Raw genomic sequence first — 17,325 nt, forward strand, 5'->3', positions numbered from 1 at the left:
ATGATAGTATAAGTGCATGTGTGCAATGGCATCAGGCAGTTTCCACAATAATGCTGCCATATACTGTACATGTCTTGGTCCAAGGTTTCGGAACCTTGGACCATGGGTGAATTATTTGATTTTCCTGATGTATTTCCACCAGCATGACTGACAAATGACAAATTATAGCTAAGATTTATCATTTACTATGGTAACCCACATAGTATCACAGTATCATAGTATATAAGGCTGGAAAAAGACGCAAGTCCATCAAGTCCAACCTTTAAGAATTAAATAAATGTTTTATCCCCATAACCCGTGATATTTTTGCTCTCCAGAAAGGCATCCAGGCCTCTCTTGAACATGTACATAGAGTCCGCCATAACACCCTCCTGCGGCAGAGAGTTCCATAGTCTCACTGCTCTTACAGTAAAGAACCTTTGTCTATGGTGATGGTAGAATCGCCTCTCCTCTAGGCGCAGAGGATGCCCCCTTGTCCTGGTCACAGGCCTAGGTATAAAAAGATCTTTGGAGAGATCCTTGTACTGTCCGTTCAGGTATTTGTACATTGTAATGAGGTCTCCCCTCAGTCGTCTTTTTTCTAAACTGAATAATCCCAAATTTTGTAATATGTCATTGTATTCTAATCCCCCCATTCCACTAATAATCCTGGTTGCTCTCCTCTGCACCCGTTCCAGCTCTACTATATCCTTTTTATACACTGGTGCCCAAAACTGGACACAATATTCCATGTGTGGTCTGACCAGCAATTTGTATAAGGGCAAAACTATGTCTTTATCATGAGAATCTATTCCTCTCTTGATACATCCCATAATTTTATTTGCTTTGGCAGCAGCTGCTTGGCTCTGGTCACTAAAATTAAGTTTACCATCCACCAATACCCCCAAGTCCTTTTCAGCTCCAGTTTGACCAAGTAATTGACCGTTTAGAACATAATTATACTTTTTGCTATGTGCTCCTCTGCTCATTGATTACAGGAAGCAGCCCCATCATGTCTGCTCTGTCCAGTTTACACACTGCTCTTATGTTCCCACACACAAACCACCTCCTCCCACTGCAGCTGCTCAGAATATTATCCATAAGCCTGCTATGCAAACCACTTCTATCTCTTTATAAGCCAAAAGTCAGATCAGTGAAGAGAAGGTAGGATGAACACAGTAGTCTAATGCATAGGATGAAGGCTATTTACTTCTGTGTGTTCTCTATGCTACCCCACTGTCCTGGGCTGAGGGGAAAGTGGTAGCTGCACAGATCTTTCTCCCAGGATTACGGTATGGGGTAGTATAAACTAAAGCAGCTTCCGGACCCTCCTAATCCTTATTCTGGTAACAATTGGAACTTGGTGTTACATTGTTTTGGTAGTAGAACCAATCGTACTGCCATTTCTCTATATACTTATGAGAAAACACTCATTATAGCATGGGCATCTCAAATTCTATAGAAATCATCAACATCGGTAATTATCATAATTAATAACTACTATTAGTACCTGCTTACATACTGTACTTTGTGTCTTGTACACTTGTACACTTTATCATGTATGATGAACTCCCCACCCCTCCTATGCCACTGGATACATCAAGACTTTCAATTATCGGTCACGTCCCCTCCAACTTGGTGTGGAGGTGGTGTTAAAGGGCAAATCATTGCAATTACTGGAAGTGTGCCAGTAATTGCGATTATTTCAGGCCTTTAATGCCAGAAAACTGGTGTACAAGCCTTTATAAATGTTTGCCATAGTTTGTACTTTGTAACATTATAATGAAAGTTATTATGAGTTCATGTAGGATGTGCTGTCCTTACTTGTGTCAACAGAGTTCTGTATTTTGTTACTCATCATTAGAAGCTATGGGGAAATTACCTAGATAATTATGTTCTTAATCTGTTTTTGTAGCTTTTTCCAGGCTTGCAAGAAGCCTTTAATTGAACGGAGTGGCCACTTATTTCAGCAGCATCATTAAGACAAAAATTTTAATGGAAAGAAAATTAATTAATTCTACGTTTTTTCTTAGTTTATCTACTGAAGGTTCCTATAACAGGCCAGTCATGGGTAGAGGAAGGTACAAAAATACTTGCCAAACATTTACATACATAGAGTAGTTTCTAAAGACCAGTATGTATTTGTGTTCAACCCTTGGTCTTAAATTTGTAAAAAAAGAAACTGGCACATTTACTAAGAGTAGTGCAAACTGCCAGTGTATTATGCAGGGTGCGCCGCAAAGTGTTGTGTGCACCAGAAATGTGTCTCGGACAAATAGCTGTGCAATCAGTTTGCACTGAAAAAGACAGGCAAAGTCTGACAGAAAACTGGAGCACGGCCCTCAGTAAATGTCAGCCAATGTGTATATAACACATTGGGGCACATTTATTAAAAAAAGTGCAAACTGAACTAAATGCAGTTTGCCTCTGTAGTGTGCATGATGTGCCAGATACATGATTGCGGGCAACTTTTCTTCATAAATCTAAGTGCAGCTGTGCACGTGCGACACAATTGTGGTGTAGACACTTCTTAAAGGGCTCACCAGACTCATGAAATGTGTTGCACATTCTTCATGAATCTGGCAGAGAGCACCAACTTTTTTTTGGTGCACCATTATCATAGGACGTGCAACACAATTTTGTTGGACTCTGCAAGATAAATGTGAGCACTGTAATGCCCCTGGTGCTGCCTGACAACTATGGAGGTGGATTATCACCCATGCCTCTTCTGAATCATCAAGATGGTCATTAGCGAACTTCAAACGGGCTTGGACATGTGCTAGCGTAAACAGGGGGACCTTGTGTGTCCTACAGGATTTTAATCCATGATAGCATAGTGTTTAACTAATGGTAATCTTTAAAGGGATTCCCATATTGGCAAATTAATGTTATTGTTTGATGATAAATTATACAGTTTTCCAATACATTTTTCCCACACAGTCCACACTGCTATATACACTGTACAGTGAAAGGGGCAGCATTCTAATGAGACAGAGAGAGGACTCCCTGTCTGCTTAGGCCGAGATATGAAGAGACACTGAGCTGTCAATCAAAAGAGTGAGGCGGGGCTCACTGGTAGCCTGGAGAACCATGACTCTTTGTCAACTCATTGGCATATCAAAAAAACGACTGTAATTAACCCCTTCCCGACATTTGACATACTATTACTGCATGGCGGGAGGTGCGTTCCCGCAAAATGCAGTAATAGTACGTCAAGCTTCTGGCGCCGGCTCCTAAACGGAGCAGGCGCCAGAAGCTGCGGGTGTCGGCTATATATTATAGCCGACACCTCCCTCTAACACCCGCGATCGGAGATTTATCCGATCGCGGGTGTTAACCCCTAACACGCCGCGGTCGCGCTGACCGCGGCGTGTCAGGGGCATTTTCGCTGGAATCGGACCCCCCCCCCCCCCCGCGGCGCTTACCGGGGGGGTCCGCTGCTCCGATCGCAGCCCCCTGCCCCTCCTGCCGGGAGCCGGGTCCTGCGGTCCTCCTGCCGGGAGCCGGGTCCCTGCCTTCTGGCAGGACCCGGCTGTGACACACTGAGCACGCGCAGCATGCTCAGTGTGTCACATAATACAGTGTAATACATCTGTATTACACTGTATTAGGTGAAGAATAGCTTGAACAAGTGATCAATGGATCACTTGTTCAAGCTAACCTGTAAAAGTAAAGAAAAAAGGTAAAAAAAACACTAATAACACACTTTTGAATAAAAATAATTAATTAAATAAAGTTAAAGTCCCCCTAAACACAAACATTCCCTATACACATCTAATAAAGTGAAAAAACCTGAAAATTTCCAAAATACCCCACATATTTGGTATCAGAAACATTATTTGGGGTCAGAAACATTATTGGACCCGTACGGTGAACGCCGTAATAACAAAACGCGAAAAACTCGCCAAAAATGTAAATTTTCATAAAATCCCTTCACAAAAATGTTCCAAAAAGTGATCAAAAAAAAGTTATGTGCACCAAAATGGTACCACTGAAAAGGACAACTCAACACGTAAAAAATAAGCCCTAAACTAGCACTGTCAACAAAAAAGTATTAAAGTTATATCTCCGAAAAGAAGGCGATGCAAAAACAAAGGAGATTTTCTTTATATTTGTTTTTTCCTGTAAAATATATAAAAAACTATATAAATGAGGTATCACCGTAATCATAGTGATCTAGAGAATAAAAATATTATAGTATTTTTAGTGTATGGTGTACGACCCCAAAAATATACAAAAAAAATGAAACCAAAATTGACAATTTTCTTTTCCTCCATACATTAAAGAGTTAATAAAATCTCATCAAAAAGCTACAGACCCACTAAAATGAAGTATTTGTAAAGTTCATCTCATGTCGCAAAAAATAAGCCCTTATATGTCCAAATTGCCAAAAAAATAAAGATTGTATAGCCATTATAAAGTGACAATGGATAATCTGCTCTGAATGGCGCAGCTACCCTTCGATGCCCTGGCGTGTGCCCATACAGCAGGTTACCACCACATATGGGGTATTACTATACACGGGAGAGATTGGGTATCAATTTTTGTGGAGGGATGTAGTTTCTATAATGGGGTAATTTATGGGGTTTTACTTTTATTCAGGCCTCTCAAAGTGACTTGAAACCTGAGCAGGTCCCTCAATAGCAGGATTTTGCTTTTTTTATGAAAATGTGAAAAATCGCATCTAACGTTCAAAGCCCCATAACATCCTACAAAAATGATAGTATGTATAAAAAACCACGGAGGTATAAAGTAGACATTTGGTGAATGTTAGTTATTATGTTTTCTGGTGTTATGACTCATGTGTGGAAAAAGTAGAACATTTTGAATTTCGAAAAATTGAGAATTTTTCCAAATTTTCACCAAATATCTGATTTTCTCATAAATAAATGCAAAACATACAACCAAAATTTTGTAACTAACATGAAGTACAATGTGTCACGAGAAAACAATTTCAAAATCACTTGGATATGTTAAAGCGTTTCGAAGTTATAACCACTTATAGTGACACAGGGCAGATTTGAAAAAATGGGTCGTGTCAGGAAGGTGAAAAGTGGCTTCAACGTTAAGGGGTTAAGGTACAGTGCCTCAGTGGCAGATCATTTTAGGTGATATGGGAAAGACTTTTAACCCTTTACCAGCAATTTTACTGGTGTGAGTAATAAAATTCTGGTGAAAGGTCTTCTTTAAGGCCAGTGTAGTTCTGGGCAGATTCTTGACTTTTCTCAGATTTGTTTTTACCCCATGAGGCAAGATCTTGCATGACTGAGGAAGATTGACAGTCATAATGGGGGTCATTTACTAAGGGCCCGATTCGCGTTTTCCCGACGTGTTACCCGAATATTACCGATTTGCGCCGATTTCCCCTGAATTGCCCCGGTGTCCATAGATAGCTCTTTGGTCTTAGCTATGGTGAAGTCGTGGGATGGTGATTGAGTGTGTGGACAGGTGTCTTTTAAGCTCAAACAAGTGCAATTAATACAAGTTATGAGTGTATAGTAGGAGGAGCTTCTAGTGGGTCTGAGAGAGCCAGAATTTTTGCTGGTTAGCAAAAATCAAATCGATGCACGCTTTTTATAATCATATCAAATAGTACATATAAAAAATAACATTGAAAATATTTATATGGCAACTCAAAAGAAAACTACCTTTTGTAAAAGGCTTTATGGTTAACTTGAAAGGTCACCTTAAGGAATTTTCTATAGTGTAAAGCCCACTCGAGGTTTCTCTGGTAATTGGCAGGTCAGTCTAAGGTTCCATGCAAATGAATGCTGTTTTTTGCTGTGTGCTAGCCGTTGTCTCATGAGCTAGCACACAGTCCCATGTATTTCTATGGGTCATCCTCACAACTATGGTTTCCAAAACCCACGTGTAAGCCAACTGCCCAAGCCACAAAACTCAAAGATCATCTCCTCAGGCTACATGCATGTAGCCTTACACTGCTTGGGGCCTAAAGTCCTTTTTGGTTGAAAATGTTCCAGGGTGCTCCAAAGCTAAGCTATAATTTGCAAATGGAGATGTTCTAAAGATATCACATTTAATAGCCAGCATGAGCCAATTTAGCAAAAGATGAAAAATATGGCACATCTTTAGATGTCTAAATATTATTCAGGTGTAATGAATCTGTCTCTAATGTATGCCACCATTTACTAGAATCAGGGGGTAGGTAGATTGCCAATTAAGCCCACTTTTAAGGTGTGTGGAGATTTAAAGCCATAAATGCTCCACTAGGGAATTCTGGGAAGTATGCAAATACTTTCTCCAAGGTGCTAAATGGAAAACAATGCCTCCTTTTGCTACCTTGAAATGCAGCCCCCTTAACACCAAGTATGACCTACAAGGAGTCTAAAAACATGATGTGGGATTAAGCCATACCAGGATATCTATTCCGGAAGGAACAGACGTCCAACTCTAGACAGCACGGTTTTGACCTGGTTGGGTCTCCTCAGTACAGCGTAGGGAACTGAATTGGCTGTATGAGAGGCTATTGACTAGGGTCCCTAGTGGAGCATCTATGTCTTTAAGTCTCCACACACCTTAAAGGTGGCCTTAATTGGCAATTTCTCCATAAGGAGAGCACCTATCTTCTGACCCTAGTCAATAGCCTCTCATACAGCCAATCCAGTTCCCTACGCTGTACTGAGGAGACACAACCAGGTCGAAACAGTGCTGTCTAGAGTTGGAAGTCTGTTCCCTCCGGAATAGATATCCTGGTATGGTTTAATCCCACATCATGATTTTAGACTTCTTGTAGGTCATACTTGGTGTTAAGGGGAATGCCTTTTAAGGTAGCAAAAGGAGGCATTGTTTTCCATTTAACATTTTGGAAAACATATTTGCATACTTCCCACCATTTACTAGAATTCATACTGCATGTTTACACATGATACTCATACTAAAAGATTTAAAACTGTCTTTTTACTTCCTTGTGGGTTCTGCCTTAAGGAGACCATACATCTGTTAAGCTCTAACAAGACAGTAAATGGGGGCTTCTAAAACAGCTTGTTGAGTTGTGAAGAGTAAACATGTGAAAATAAGGGTCCTTGGGGGCAGTCATAAGCAAAAGAAGAACTACAGAGAAGGCACCCTTGACTGGAATTTATTGACATAAGACGGAAGTCAATTATAGGCAATTATAGCTATCAAACTAATTTTCCTGCTGAAAAGGGAAAATAATAGCATTCACCTAATCATAAACCTTTTTGCGTATTTGCCTTTTATCCCCTCCTTTTCTCCCTCCTCTATAATGATTTAAAATGATCCTTCCCGCATAAATACTCCCCAAGTAGCTGAGATTTTGCAGTCAACGGGTGGCTGAGTAACATCAATTTCACAAAATTCCAGCCACCACATTGGCTAAGAAGATATATGCCAAAAAAAGAAGATAATCTTATTCTCTTCTGGTTTGAGCAACTGAAACGGCAACAGTTTTAAAGAAAAGGTAAGATATGTGCTATTTCACGTTATATCATAAGCATCATTTTCATGATCATCAGATTTAAACCTTATATATTGTCTTACTATCTCTGTAAGCAATGAACCATGCTATACCGCAAAACAGTGCTCTTTAACCTGATCTTTGTCAGGGAATTCTGAGGCTTGTAGTCGTCTCAACTAAGGAACAACTGGAAGGGCAGCTCATATTTACACTGCTTATGTTATTAATATATAATATTATGCTTGTTTTGGCAGTAGTTAAAAAAACATGAGAGCCTTCTCCCACACTGTGAATTATAAGAATATTAGAAGTTACAAGACATTCCGAAATCATATAAAAGCAAAATGGTGAAAGTTCACAGCATTTATATAGGTCATAGAACACAAAGGTTAAATCATATTTGTATTTTTTTTACAGTGGGGGGCATATTATTTCTCATAATACATATGTTAGCTGCCACCGAACCTCTTTTAAAACAGCAAAGAGTAGAGCTTAGTAATGTAAATTAAAGGACCTCATGGAACACCGACTACCACACTGCACTCCAAAAATTTAAAATATAAGAATTAAAATAAAAAATAATAAGTCTCCCTATAACTTATCTGATCCATTAATTCAGGTCAATCTTGTTAATCCTGTGCTCCTTCAAGTTTCCACACAGGTATTCTGTTATTGCATCTTAGTGTCTGCTTTACACAGCTTATTCAATTGTACAATCTTGTTCATACCATCGGTCAGTGAGAAGTTAGGAGACAAGCACAAAGCTCCTCTCACTGCCTTGGTATGGGTCGCATCTTTCAATTCATGCTTTTAATCCATATATAATTCTTACAACATATCCAATGAATGTGACATAAAGTGATTTTACACAGTTTTATGCTTTTGTTTGCATCTGCCCTAAGGCTACACTGTGATATGTGTTTCAACCAATAATTATTAATGTTTGGCATTAAAACCCATCACCTTATACCACAGCTACACAACACACATGTATTTTTTGTGCAAGTAGAACAAGATGAATGCGACAATTTCTGCAGACAAACTGTGCACATTTGTTTTTTTTTACAATTGCCTTCTGGATCTTCTTTTATACAATTATTCATATAAATTTTACTCAACTCTGTTATACTTTATCTTACATTTTCCTTTATGGCATTTCTCTACAAAGTGAATCTCACTGTGATTTACTAAATGGTCTAAGTAATGTAGAACATCAATGTGCTGTAATCTAGATTGTTTAATGAAGCATACCACCTCTATGTGACTTTTTACTCTACAGAAGCACTCAATAAATAACATAAGCATCTTTAAGTAGTAAGGTGACATGAAACGAAGATTGTTGAGTGATCACAGATACATTTAGACCCAATAACCTCCCACATGGGTAAAGACAAACTCTTTGTTTCAGAATATATTTATGTGAATTCCTTATTTTACCCATTACTATCACCCGTAAAACAGTTGGACTAAATTACAAGTAGCCTATTAATTACAACAGAAACCTCAAAATAGCATTATTTAAGTTACAGTTCAAGAATGTAAGCAATAACAAACAATACAAAACATTCTTTTTCTGTAGCCCTTGACCTTAGTGGATAAAGATAAATGGTATACCTCTTGTTCAGGTATTAGAGAGCATGGATTGCTACAAGGGAGTCCTTTGTGTTTAGAGCTTTTGGTTGATCCTTCCACCTCCTAGTGGCACCTTCCATGGGCTACCTGTCCCACTTGCTTTAAGCCATTGTGGGTATACTCACACAAACACTCAAGAGAAAGAGAGATCATGTTGTAGAACTTAATAATACTTGGCTAATTCTCATTCTCATTGATGTTTCGTCTTGGATATGTACTATGTTTCATTCTCAGTATTTCTAAAAGTTTTTAATTCTCACTCAACCACTGATGATTTCATTGACTACTAGTTCTAGTAATGTAGCTATCATTTCAATAAGCAATAAAAATGGTTGATTTGAGGTGATACATACAATAAAACTATAATGTTTTTATCAATTAAATATGTCTCTATCTACAAAGGCGAAAATCTTGGCCAACGCAATACATAAAGAGACATTAAATAAACTCAGTATAAGAAATCACTTTGCATTATAAAGTGAACATTGACTTTTAACCTTTAGGTATGTTGTATCTCATGAGAAGGAGAAATAGTGGATGAAGCTTGTGGTTCCAGTATTGATGATCTGGGCTATATGCTTGGTACCATTATTGCCCCTCTTGCAGATCTGCTCCATGCCATTGACTGATTGATGGATTGTTTAGTCAAACTGACTTCTTTGGATTTTAGCTATTAGTTGCCATTTTTGGTTGTATACTTAAGCTCTATAGTCATATCCATATAATATTTTAATTAGAATTAATGTTTTTCAAATTTATAGCCTAGAGATTAGAACAAACATTTGGATGAATAAAATCGTTTACAAACATACATGAACAGACTATTTACAGTAGTTATAGATTTTGTATGCTCGGATATACACACATACAGCCCCTTTACCACCTCCTAAATAAAAAAAATGATGTTTTAACTGCATAGATCCAGAAGGTAGAACGCTTACAGAACCAAGTGAAATACACCACAGAGCCAATACGATGCCATAAATACAGCCCCAAAAGCAAGTTTTGGGTACATTCACACGCGGTATGCCCGCCGTGTGCTGGAGGTGAGGAGGAGGTGGCCCCTCCTCCCTCCATAGGAAATAGCGGCACACGGCTGCACATCCGCCGAAAGATAGAGCATGCCCTATCTTTTTCCAGTGTGCGGCCCGGATTGGTGCCACACATGTGTGGCACCGGATCCCCGTCGTGCCGCTATTGCCGCTTATGGGGACATACATGAGGCTGCATGTACGGCCCCGCAGATGGCAGTGTGAATGAGCCCTTTATATGTAAATACAGCACCAAAACCAAATTTCTCACATACTAGCAGCTCCATAACCAAGATTTGTGTTTCAATATTTAACCAGAACCAAGATCAGTAGAAAAAATACAGCAGCAGAACCCAGTTCAGTACATAAATGCAGCGGCAGAACCCATCTCAGTAAATAAATTACAGAAATACAGCAGTAGAACCTATTTTAGTGCAAAAATACAGCAGAATCCAGCTCAGTACATAAATACAGCAGCAAAACTCAGATCAGTATAACAGCAGCAAAATCTAGCTTAGTACATAAACACAGCAACAGAACCCAGATAGGTACATACATACAGGAGCAGAATGTAGCTCATTACATAAATACAGCAGCAGAACCCAACTTAGTACATAAAAACAGTCTCAGAACCAAGCTCAGTGTATACATATTGAGTATTGAGATCAGAATTGTGAGCTCATGTGTAATAGAAGCACTTACTTAAAATCTGGCAACTTAAGTGATGACTGTGATCGAAGGAGTTTTTTTGAATTATCTTTTTCTTCCTGACCTATCATCTCATCCACCGTCTTATCAAAAACGTGCTCCCCCCAACAGTAGCCAATATAGTAATCATGCCCAACTGTAGCAGTAACAAATTGGGCTATTTAATAATTTCACCCCCACAGTAGCCAATACAGTCACAATGCCCCCACTGCAGTCATTGTGCACACAAAGTAGTCAAAATATTTACAGTGACCCCACATAGTAGCCAACATAGTCACAGTGCCCCCTCATAGTAACCAACATTTACACTGTAGTCAATTGTCTCAGTGCCCCCCAAAATACCCAAAATTCACAATATAGCCACTCAGTAGTCAATAGTCACTGTGCTCACTAGCCTGCCCCACAGTGTACAATAATATAAAATAAAAAATACTTAAATGCCTCTCTATGCCTTCTACCCCAAGCTTTATGGCAGTTGCAGGTCCTTCTATGCACTGCAGTCAGTTATAACAGGTTATTTAACAGAAAATTATAAATGGCATTACATTCGCTGTATTTATTTCCTTTCCAATTCTGGCAAAATTATCTGGTGGTTTCAGTTTTGCATATTTTCCTTTTTTCTCTACAAAATTTAAATTGTGTGCACAAAAATTCTTAACACTTTTGTTGGGTCCCCATTTTGTTGTGGTTGTTTGGGCTAGGAGTGGACAAATGCAGGTTGTCGATGTATGCCCTGCCTACCCCTTTTTCCTTCTCTCCAGTAATTGTAGCAAGTTCCTAGCAGATGACTGTTATCACTGCATGCTCCAACCCACTGATATTAACAGCTAGAGGAGAAATTAAATATTTTAGTGTCAAAAAATTTTGCTTTTGTAAGTATTTTTCAAATAAATATATAAAATAGTTCTATTACAAAAAAATGCAGGGTGATAAAAAATGTTAGCTATGTTTCTATTTTAACATCAGATTACTATTTTTTAAAGCTCCCTAAAACCAAGTCTGTTCTTATTCATTTCATATCATATATTTTTATACATCTTTATAGCTCCACAACTTATACAATCACAACATACAAATGATCATGTTCAGAGGTCATGAGCTAGCCACACAAACGCTGCACATACGTACTGACTGACTAGTCTCTTTCAGTTGAAAGTGATTCTCTGTTAATTGACATGGAATGATTGACATAGGACAGGTGAGCATTGTCAGCTGGGCCACAAACAACCGCACATAGTCTACCTGAGCAGACTGTATAATTCCCCCTTATTGCTCCCCCCATCTCCACCCACAGCTGGTAGTCACATTTTGCCTCTGTCTGCTCCCCCTCACATTGTGCCCCCTCATATTCTGCCCCCCCCCCCATATTGCGGCACTCTTGATAATGTGTTACCTCTCATATTGTGCCCACCCAGCAGTTCCCAGCAGCTCCCTGATGATGTTGCTTAGTAAGGAAATAATAAAAGTTACTCAACTCTCCCTGCTTCCCCACAGCTTTCCCGCACTCTGGTGCTGCTGTGCCTAGTATTGAAGGATAACATCAGGACATTGCACCTGCTACACACAGCACACACAGCCTGCTGCACAGTTAGAGCTCATGGCTCTCTGCATTATCTCTGTATTCAACTCTATTGGCGTCTGGAGGATACCAATAGAATTGATGTCCCGGGACAAAAATTTACAGAATTTTCATGTAGCAGAATTTTTTCATTTATTTCTGTTATGTCAAAACGGTTCCTTTTATTGAAATAAGGTTAATTTTGCATGTGGATCAGAAATTTCTACAAGTGTGAATGTATCCTCATATATTTGAGATGTACTTGGGTAACTAAATCTTCAGACACATTTTCTAAGAATCTCTTGTTATATTTTTGCTTTATAGATGCGTAACTCTCCGGCTCTGCTGTGTGTTTCCTTCCTTCTCTGCGGCCTGGCTGCTGATTGCTTTAGCTACACTGTAATGGTATGTAAACTAAAACTATTTATTCTGATTCCATGAGTGGAAGTAGCATCAGTGCCAGTGTCTACAAACATTGACATGGCTATGGGGTTCACCATCGAGGATGCTGATCATCGATAGTTCCTATCATCAAACCCTTTGCCGCTGATGCCCTTTCTAATTTTTACATTTTCTGCTCCCCTCCTTTCAAAAGCCCAACCTTGTGATAACTTTTTGTTCATATTTTAGGTGTGGCAAAATGGTAAAAAAATTGGTGATTCAGATATTTGGATTTTTTTTGTTATGGGATTTACCACAGGGAATACATTTTTTTACCATTTGGTTTAGGGTACTGGAACCATAGGGAATAATATTGCTCATTCTGTGAAAGAAAGAAAAGACTCCTGGCCCTCATAGTAATGGATCGGCTTCCCCTGACAACACCATGTGGGGAGGGGGAGGTCTGAGCCAATATGGCTGCACTTATGTGGTGTTGGCAGTGGGTGTTTGCATAATAATATGTATAGAGAAGGCTACTGTTGCTTTTTACCTTCCCTTTTTTTTATATATTTCATTTATTCATTAAATATTTTAGCCAAAAGATAAGAGAGGATGGACTCTGAACAGTGCTGGTTATCTACTTGGCCCACGTAAGTATTATTCATTGAAACAGACTATGAACTAAAATATGCATGCAAAAATATAAACCCCTGCATAAAAAAATGCTCACCTATTATTTACCCCTCTATATAGAAGGGTAACATGTGACCTCTGCAGCCAATTTGTGACCATGACAAAATATTTGTATCATGGCTGCTATCACTGTAGTAGTGATGCCAGTAGGGCCCAGTTCACACTTGCAGTTGAACTTTGCTTTCCGTTTACGGAGAGCATAACGGAAGGTCCTTTAATAGACCTTTTGTTACCTTTCACTATGCATCGGACAAAAAAAGAAGCAGAGGACTATTTTCCTGCTATTAATAACGGAATTTGTAATGGAACCTGCCAGGCGCAGGTGTGAATTCAGCCTAATACAGCATGTGTTGGCATGATTGGCTGCAGCAAGCACATTCTTCTTGTCTATTCAGTGCAAGACCTCTTTAATATTCAGTAATGGAATAAGTATATCAGTTGCCCAGTAAAACAAAAAAAGTATTTAAATGGACTCAACAGGGTGACAGTATCAAAATGCCAATACCATTTACACTCTACTGCCTTTGTACCTCTCGACACCAGAGGATATGCTAGCCTAGCAAACATTGATTGAAGTAATGACCCTCCTCTGCCATTGACTGTCCAAGGCTATCTGCACACATTGCGAATTGTTATGTAGAAAATCCGCATACGCACAGTTTTCATGTTGATTTTTCATGTACATTTTATGTGGTTTTGTCTATTGCATTTTTTTACCTGATCTGTTTCATCTGATCAGACGTCATTTCAAGAAAAAATTTGCATCAAATCTGTATCATGGCACAGATTTGATGCTGATTTTCACTCTCCCATAGATATTTTTAAAAAAATGCATGCAAAAATGTGTAAACAGTAACATGATCATTATTTTATTATCGGCACTGAGCAACAATTTACATGCAGAAAAAATGCATTGCCTCCATTACTTTTTCCAAATCACATTCACTTTAATGCTACTGTATAACGCTGCAGATTTTCCACATCATAAAATCTGCATGGAATCCACAACATTTGCAGATAGACTAAGCTGCATTTCCTAGTTTTTCTTGTTTCCTGAAGTCCTTAGGAAGTCCAACAGAGCATCAGGGTCAGCAATTATAAAGCAGGGAGCAGAAACTAGCACTCTAAGGAATGGTCTTTATTTTATTAGAAAAGCATATATTTTACAGAGTAAAGATGGTCTCTCTGCAGCACATTGCCCCCATGTAAACTGTTTGTGTATGATGCATCCTCAGCAATAATTGTTTAGTCTCAATGTTGCGAATAAATGTATAAAGGTAGAACGGGTGGTAGGCGGATGAATGGGACGTGAGGATAGCCCTTTTTAGAGCTAATGCTCATGTCCCGGCTATCTTTTAGAAAAATTTGTTCCGCTGATATGTAAATTTTGTTAAGCGGCTACTGGAGCGTGGAGTAGCCGGACATGAGACTACACATCGCAGCTGCTCCACACTCCAGTAGCCTATTTTCTCCTCCTACCATTTCATCTTTCATCATCTAGTCCGAGTACCCAGCGTTCTGCGCCACAGAATGCCGTGTACTCGGACGATGGCGTGCAGCTACGAGGAGCTGCGGTCCGAAGATAAAAGGGTAGGTGGAGAATATAGGCTACTGGGGCGTACAGTAGCCGCGACGTGTACCCTCATGTCTGGCTACTCCACGCCCCAGTAGTGGCTTAACAAAATTTACATATCATATACCATGGCTACATCATAAGGCCAGATTGGATGGCACCATCACAGAAACGACACATACCTTGCAAGAAACACATACACCACTCTCTCTCTTTATCACAGGGTAGGTACCCAACCTTTTAAACCAAGCTTACCTCCCTAAGACAGCCCTAACGCATTGCTAACATCCAATTTACAAGCTTGCTTGGAGTATTTTATGTTTGTAAAATGTATATTAGAATATGTGGTGATTGATGATGCCAATGTTATTATAACCTGAGTCAATCAGCTGACCTGTAGCGGACAGCAGAGCCGCATGTGGGCATGTCCACCCCATATGTAGGCAGCTGCGTAGATCCAGTTCTTAAATTGCTGTCTTATTTGCCTTTGTAATTTTGTTTTATTACTGAAATGCATCAGATTCATTTGCTTGTTTGATGTTAAATGAGCAAATATTACAAAACTATAAAAATTTATTAAAATTTTTCAAAAAATAACATAATTATTAATTACTTATTGTGGTTTGTTTGGTCAGATGCTCATCGGACCCTAAATGACAAAGGGGTTATACCCGGTAAAAGAGAGCTTGTTGATGAACTGTTCAAGTCTGGAAGAGACATATTTGGTAAGTGTGGTGTGAATAAGCAGTGTCATATAAACTGGTAGTCTGTGATTCTTTGGTGGTAGAAATTTTGAGGTAGCCATCATTTTTTTTAATCTTGCCTAGTAATAGCCTTTATAAGAAATTTACCATCAACATGTTAAAGGGTAAACCAGGGACACTTACTCATAGATGCAGGCATTTTGACTGTGGTAATCTTTAATGGGTAATTTGTTACCCATGGCCTTCCTTCTAAAACCAATTTTTCAAGCTATGCTAATAAGTCTGAGGGGCTACCTTAGCCCCTTTGTGATCTGGCTTTACAAACTGTTTCCAAACTATCTGTGAGACAGATCACAGAGCGGCTAAGGTAGCTCTCAGGCTCATAAGTATAATTTAAATGTTGATTTTAGAAGGAAGGAGGCCATGGGTAACAAGTATAAGAAGATTACCACAGCCACAGTGCCTGCATCTATGAGTAACCACCTGGTTTATCATGCTGGATTTTGATAGTACATTTGCTAAGTGAAGTCACTTCTGAACACCTATGGTGTGACTAATAAATGGATGAAAGTCCTAACAGAATATACCTTAACTGAGTAGTTCCAGAACATACACTTGTAGAAATGAGCAATGGAAAGATTTGCACTATTTTACAGACACAGATTTTGTAAAAACTTGCTACTGAATTTCCATTATTAGGAAATTAGGTGCAAGGAAGGCTTGGATTCCTTTTCAACGATATAGTATGTATGATGATGTAATTCCATAGTTTGTGGAGTTCTACAGGAGTGTGGCCTCTAGTGTGCTTGCTGGGGTGGCAAGGGTGCATAGTGTATACCATTTGTGCCTTTTTTCATTAAAGCAGGGAGGTGTACCTACTGAAGCAGGCGTTCGGGTGCTCAGTCTGACCATGCGTCCGATTTAACATGCAAAGTCTGACAGAATTGTGTTGCACGCCCCATGTTTAAGGTGCACTAAAAAAAAAGTGGTGCACTCTGTCGAATCTGGCCCCTTCTGCACACTACACAGGCAAACTGCATATAGTGCAGGTTGGACTATTCTTAGTAAATGTGCCCAAATATGGCTAGGGGGCAAAAAGAATAAACCACTTATTGTCAACTCTATTGGTTCTCCCGTTCACACCCAACACTGCCCGTCACTGCCGGGTGTATAAAGAGGCTGGTGCTGCTGTCCAAACCACAACTGCCCCTGCCACAGCTATAGCAGTTTGTATACAAACAGACATCTGGCTTTGATAGGCACTGTCGCTGGCAAACGTAGCACCTTAGGAGGTGAATATAAGTGGTTTATTGTTTTTATACCCCTCCAAGCATATACATACCATTTTTATCTGTTCCTGGAAAAATAGAAAATGCTTTCTGTTTTGCTTGTGGAAGGGCACCAAAATACGATTCTGCACAGGACACAAGGAAAGGTCATGTCTGGTCAACATCCTTTATGTTTTGAATTGAAGGAACACAATATATGCTGTATAATTGTTTCCATAGGTTCACAGCAGCATTCACTGGATGATAGCACAATGCAGACTGTCCTTGAGTTTCTTACATATCTACGTCTCAAAGGTAATAGGAAAAGTTTTGTCGCAGAATTGAGAAATCTGTACTGCA

The 17,325-nt window shown here is 39.3% G+C and overlaps 1 protein-coding gene across 2 annotated transcripts in view; it reads left to right on the plus strand.

Moving 5' to 3' along the window:
- Positions 1-17,325, plus strand: part of LOC140135397 (galanin peptides-like) — a 29,637-nt gene that overhangs the window by 9,475 nt on the left and 2,837 nt on the right. The window contains exons 1-5 of one of the 2 annotated variants that reach the window (XM_072156888.1): positions 7,259-7,420; positions 12,671-12,751; positions 13,323-13,377; positions 15,629-15,718; positions 17,206-17,280. In XM_072156888.1, coding sequence (XP_072012989.1) covers positions 12,671-12,751; positions 13,323-13,377; positions 15,629-15,718; positions 17,206-17,280 — 301 coding nt within the window. In that variant the 5' untranslated portion in view covers positions 7,259-7,420. Of the gene's footprint in view, positions 1-7,258; positions 7,421-12,670; positions 12,752-13,322; positions 13,378-15,628; positions 15,719-17,205; positions 17,281-17,325 lie in introns of those variants that run through there. The other variant, XM_072156887.1, reaches the window with a different exon arrangement.

Source organism: Engystomops pustulosus, chromosome 6, assembly GCF_040894005.1.
Source record: "Engystomops pustulosus chromosome 6, aEngPut4.maternal, whole genome shotgun sequence".
Lineage (NCBI taxonomy): Eukaryota > Metazoa > Chordata > Amphibia > Anura > Leptodactylidae > Engystomops > Engystomops pustulosus.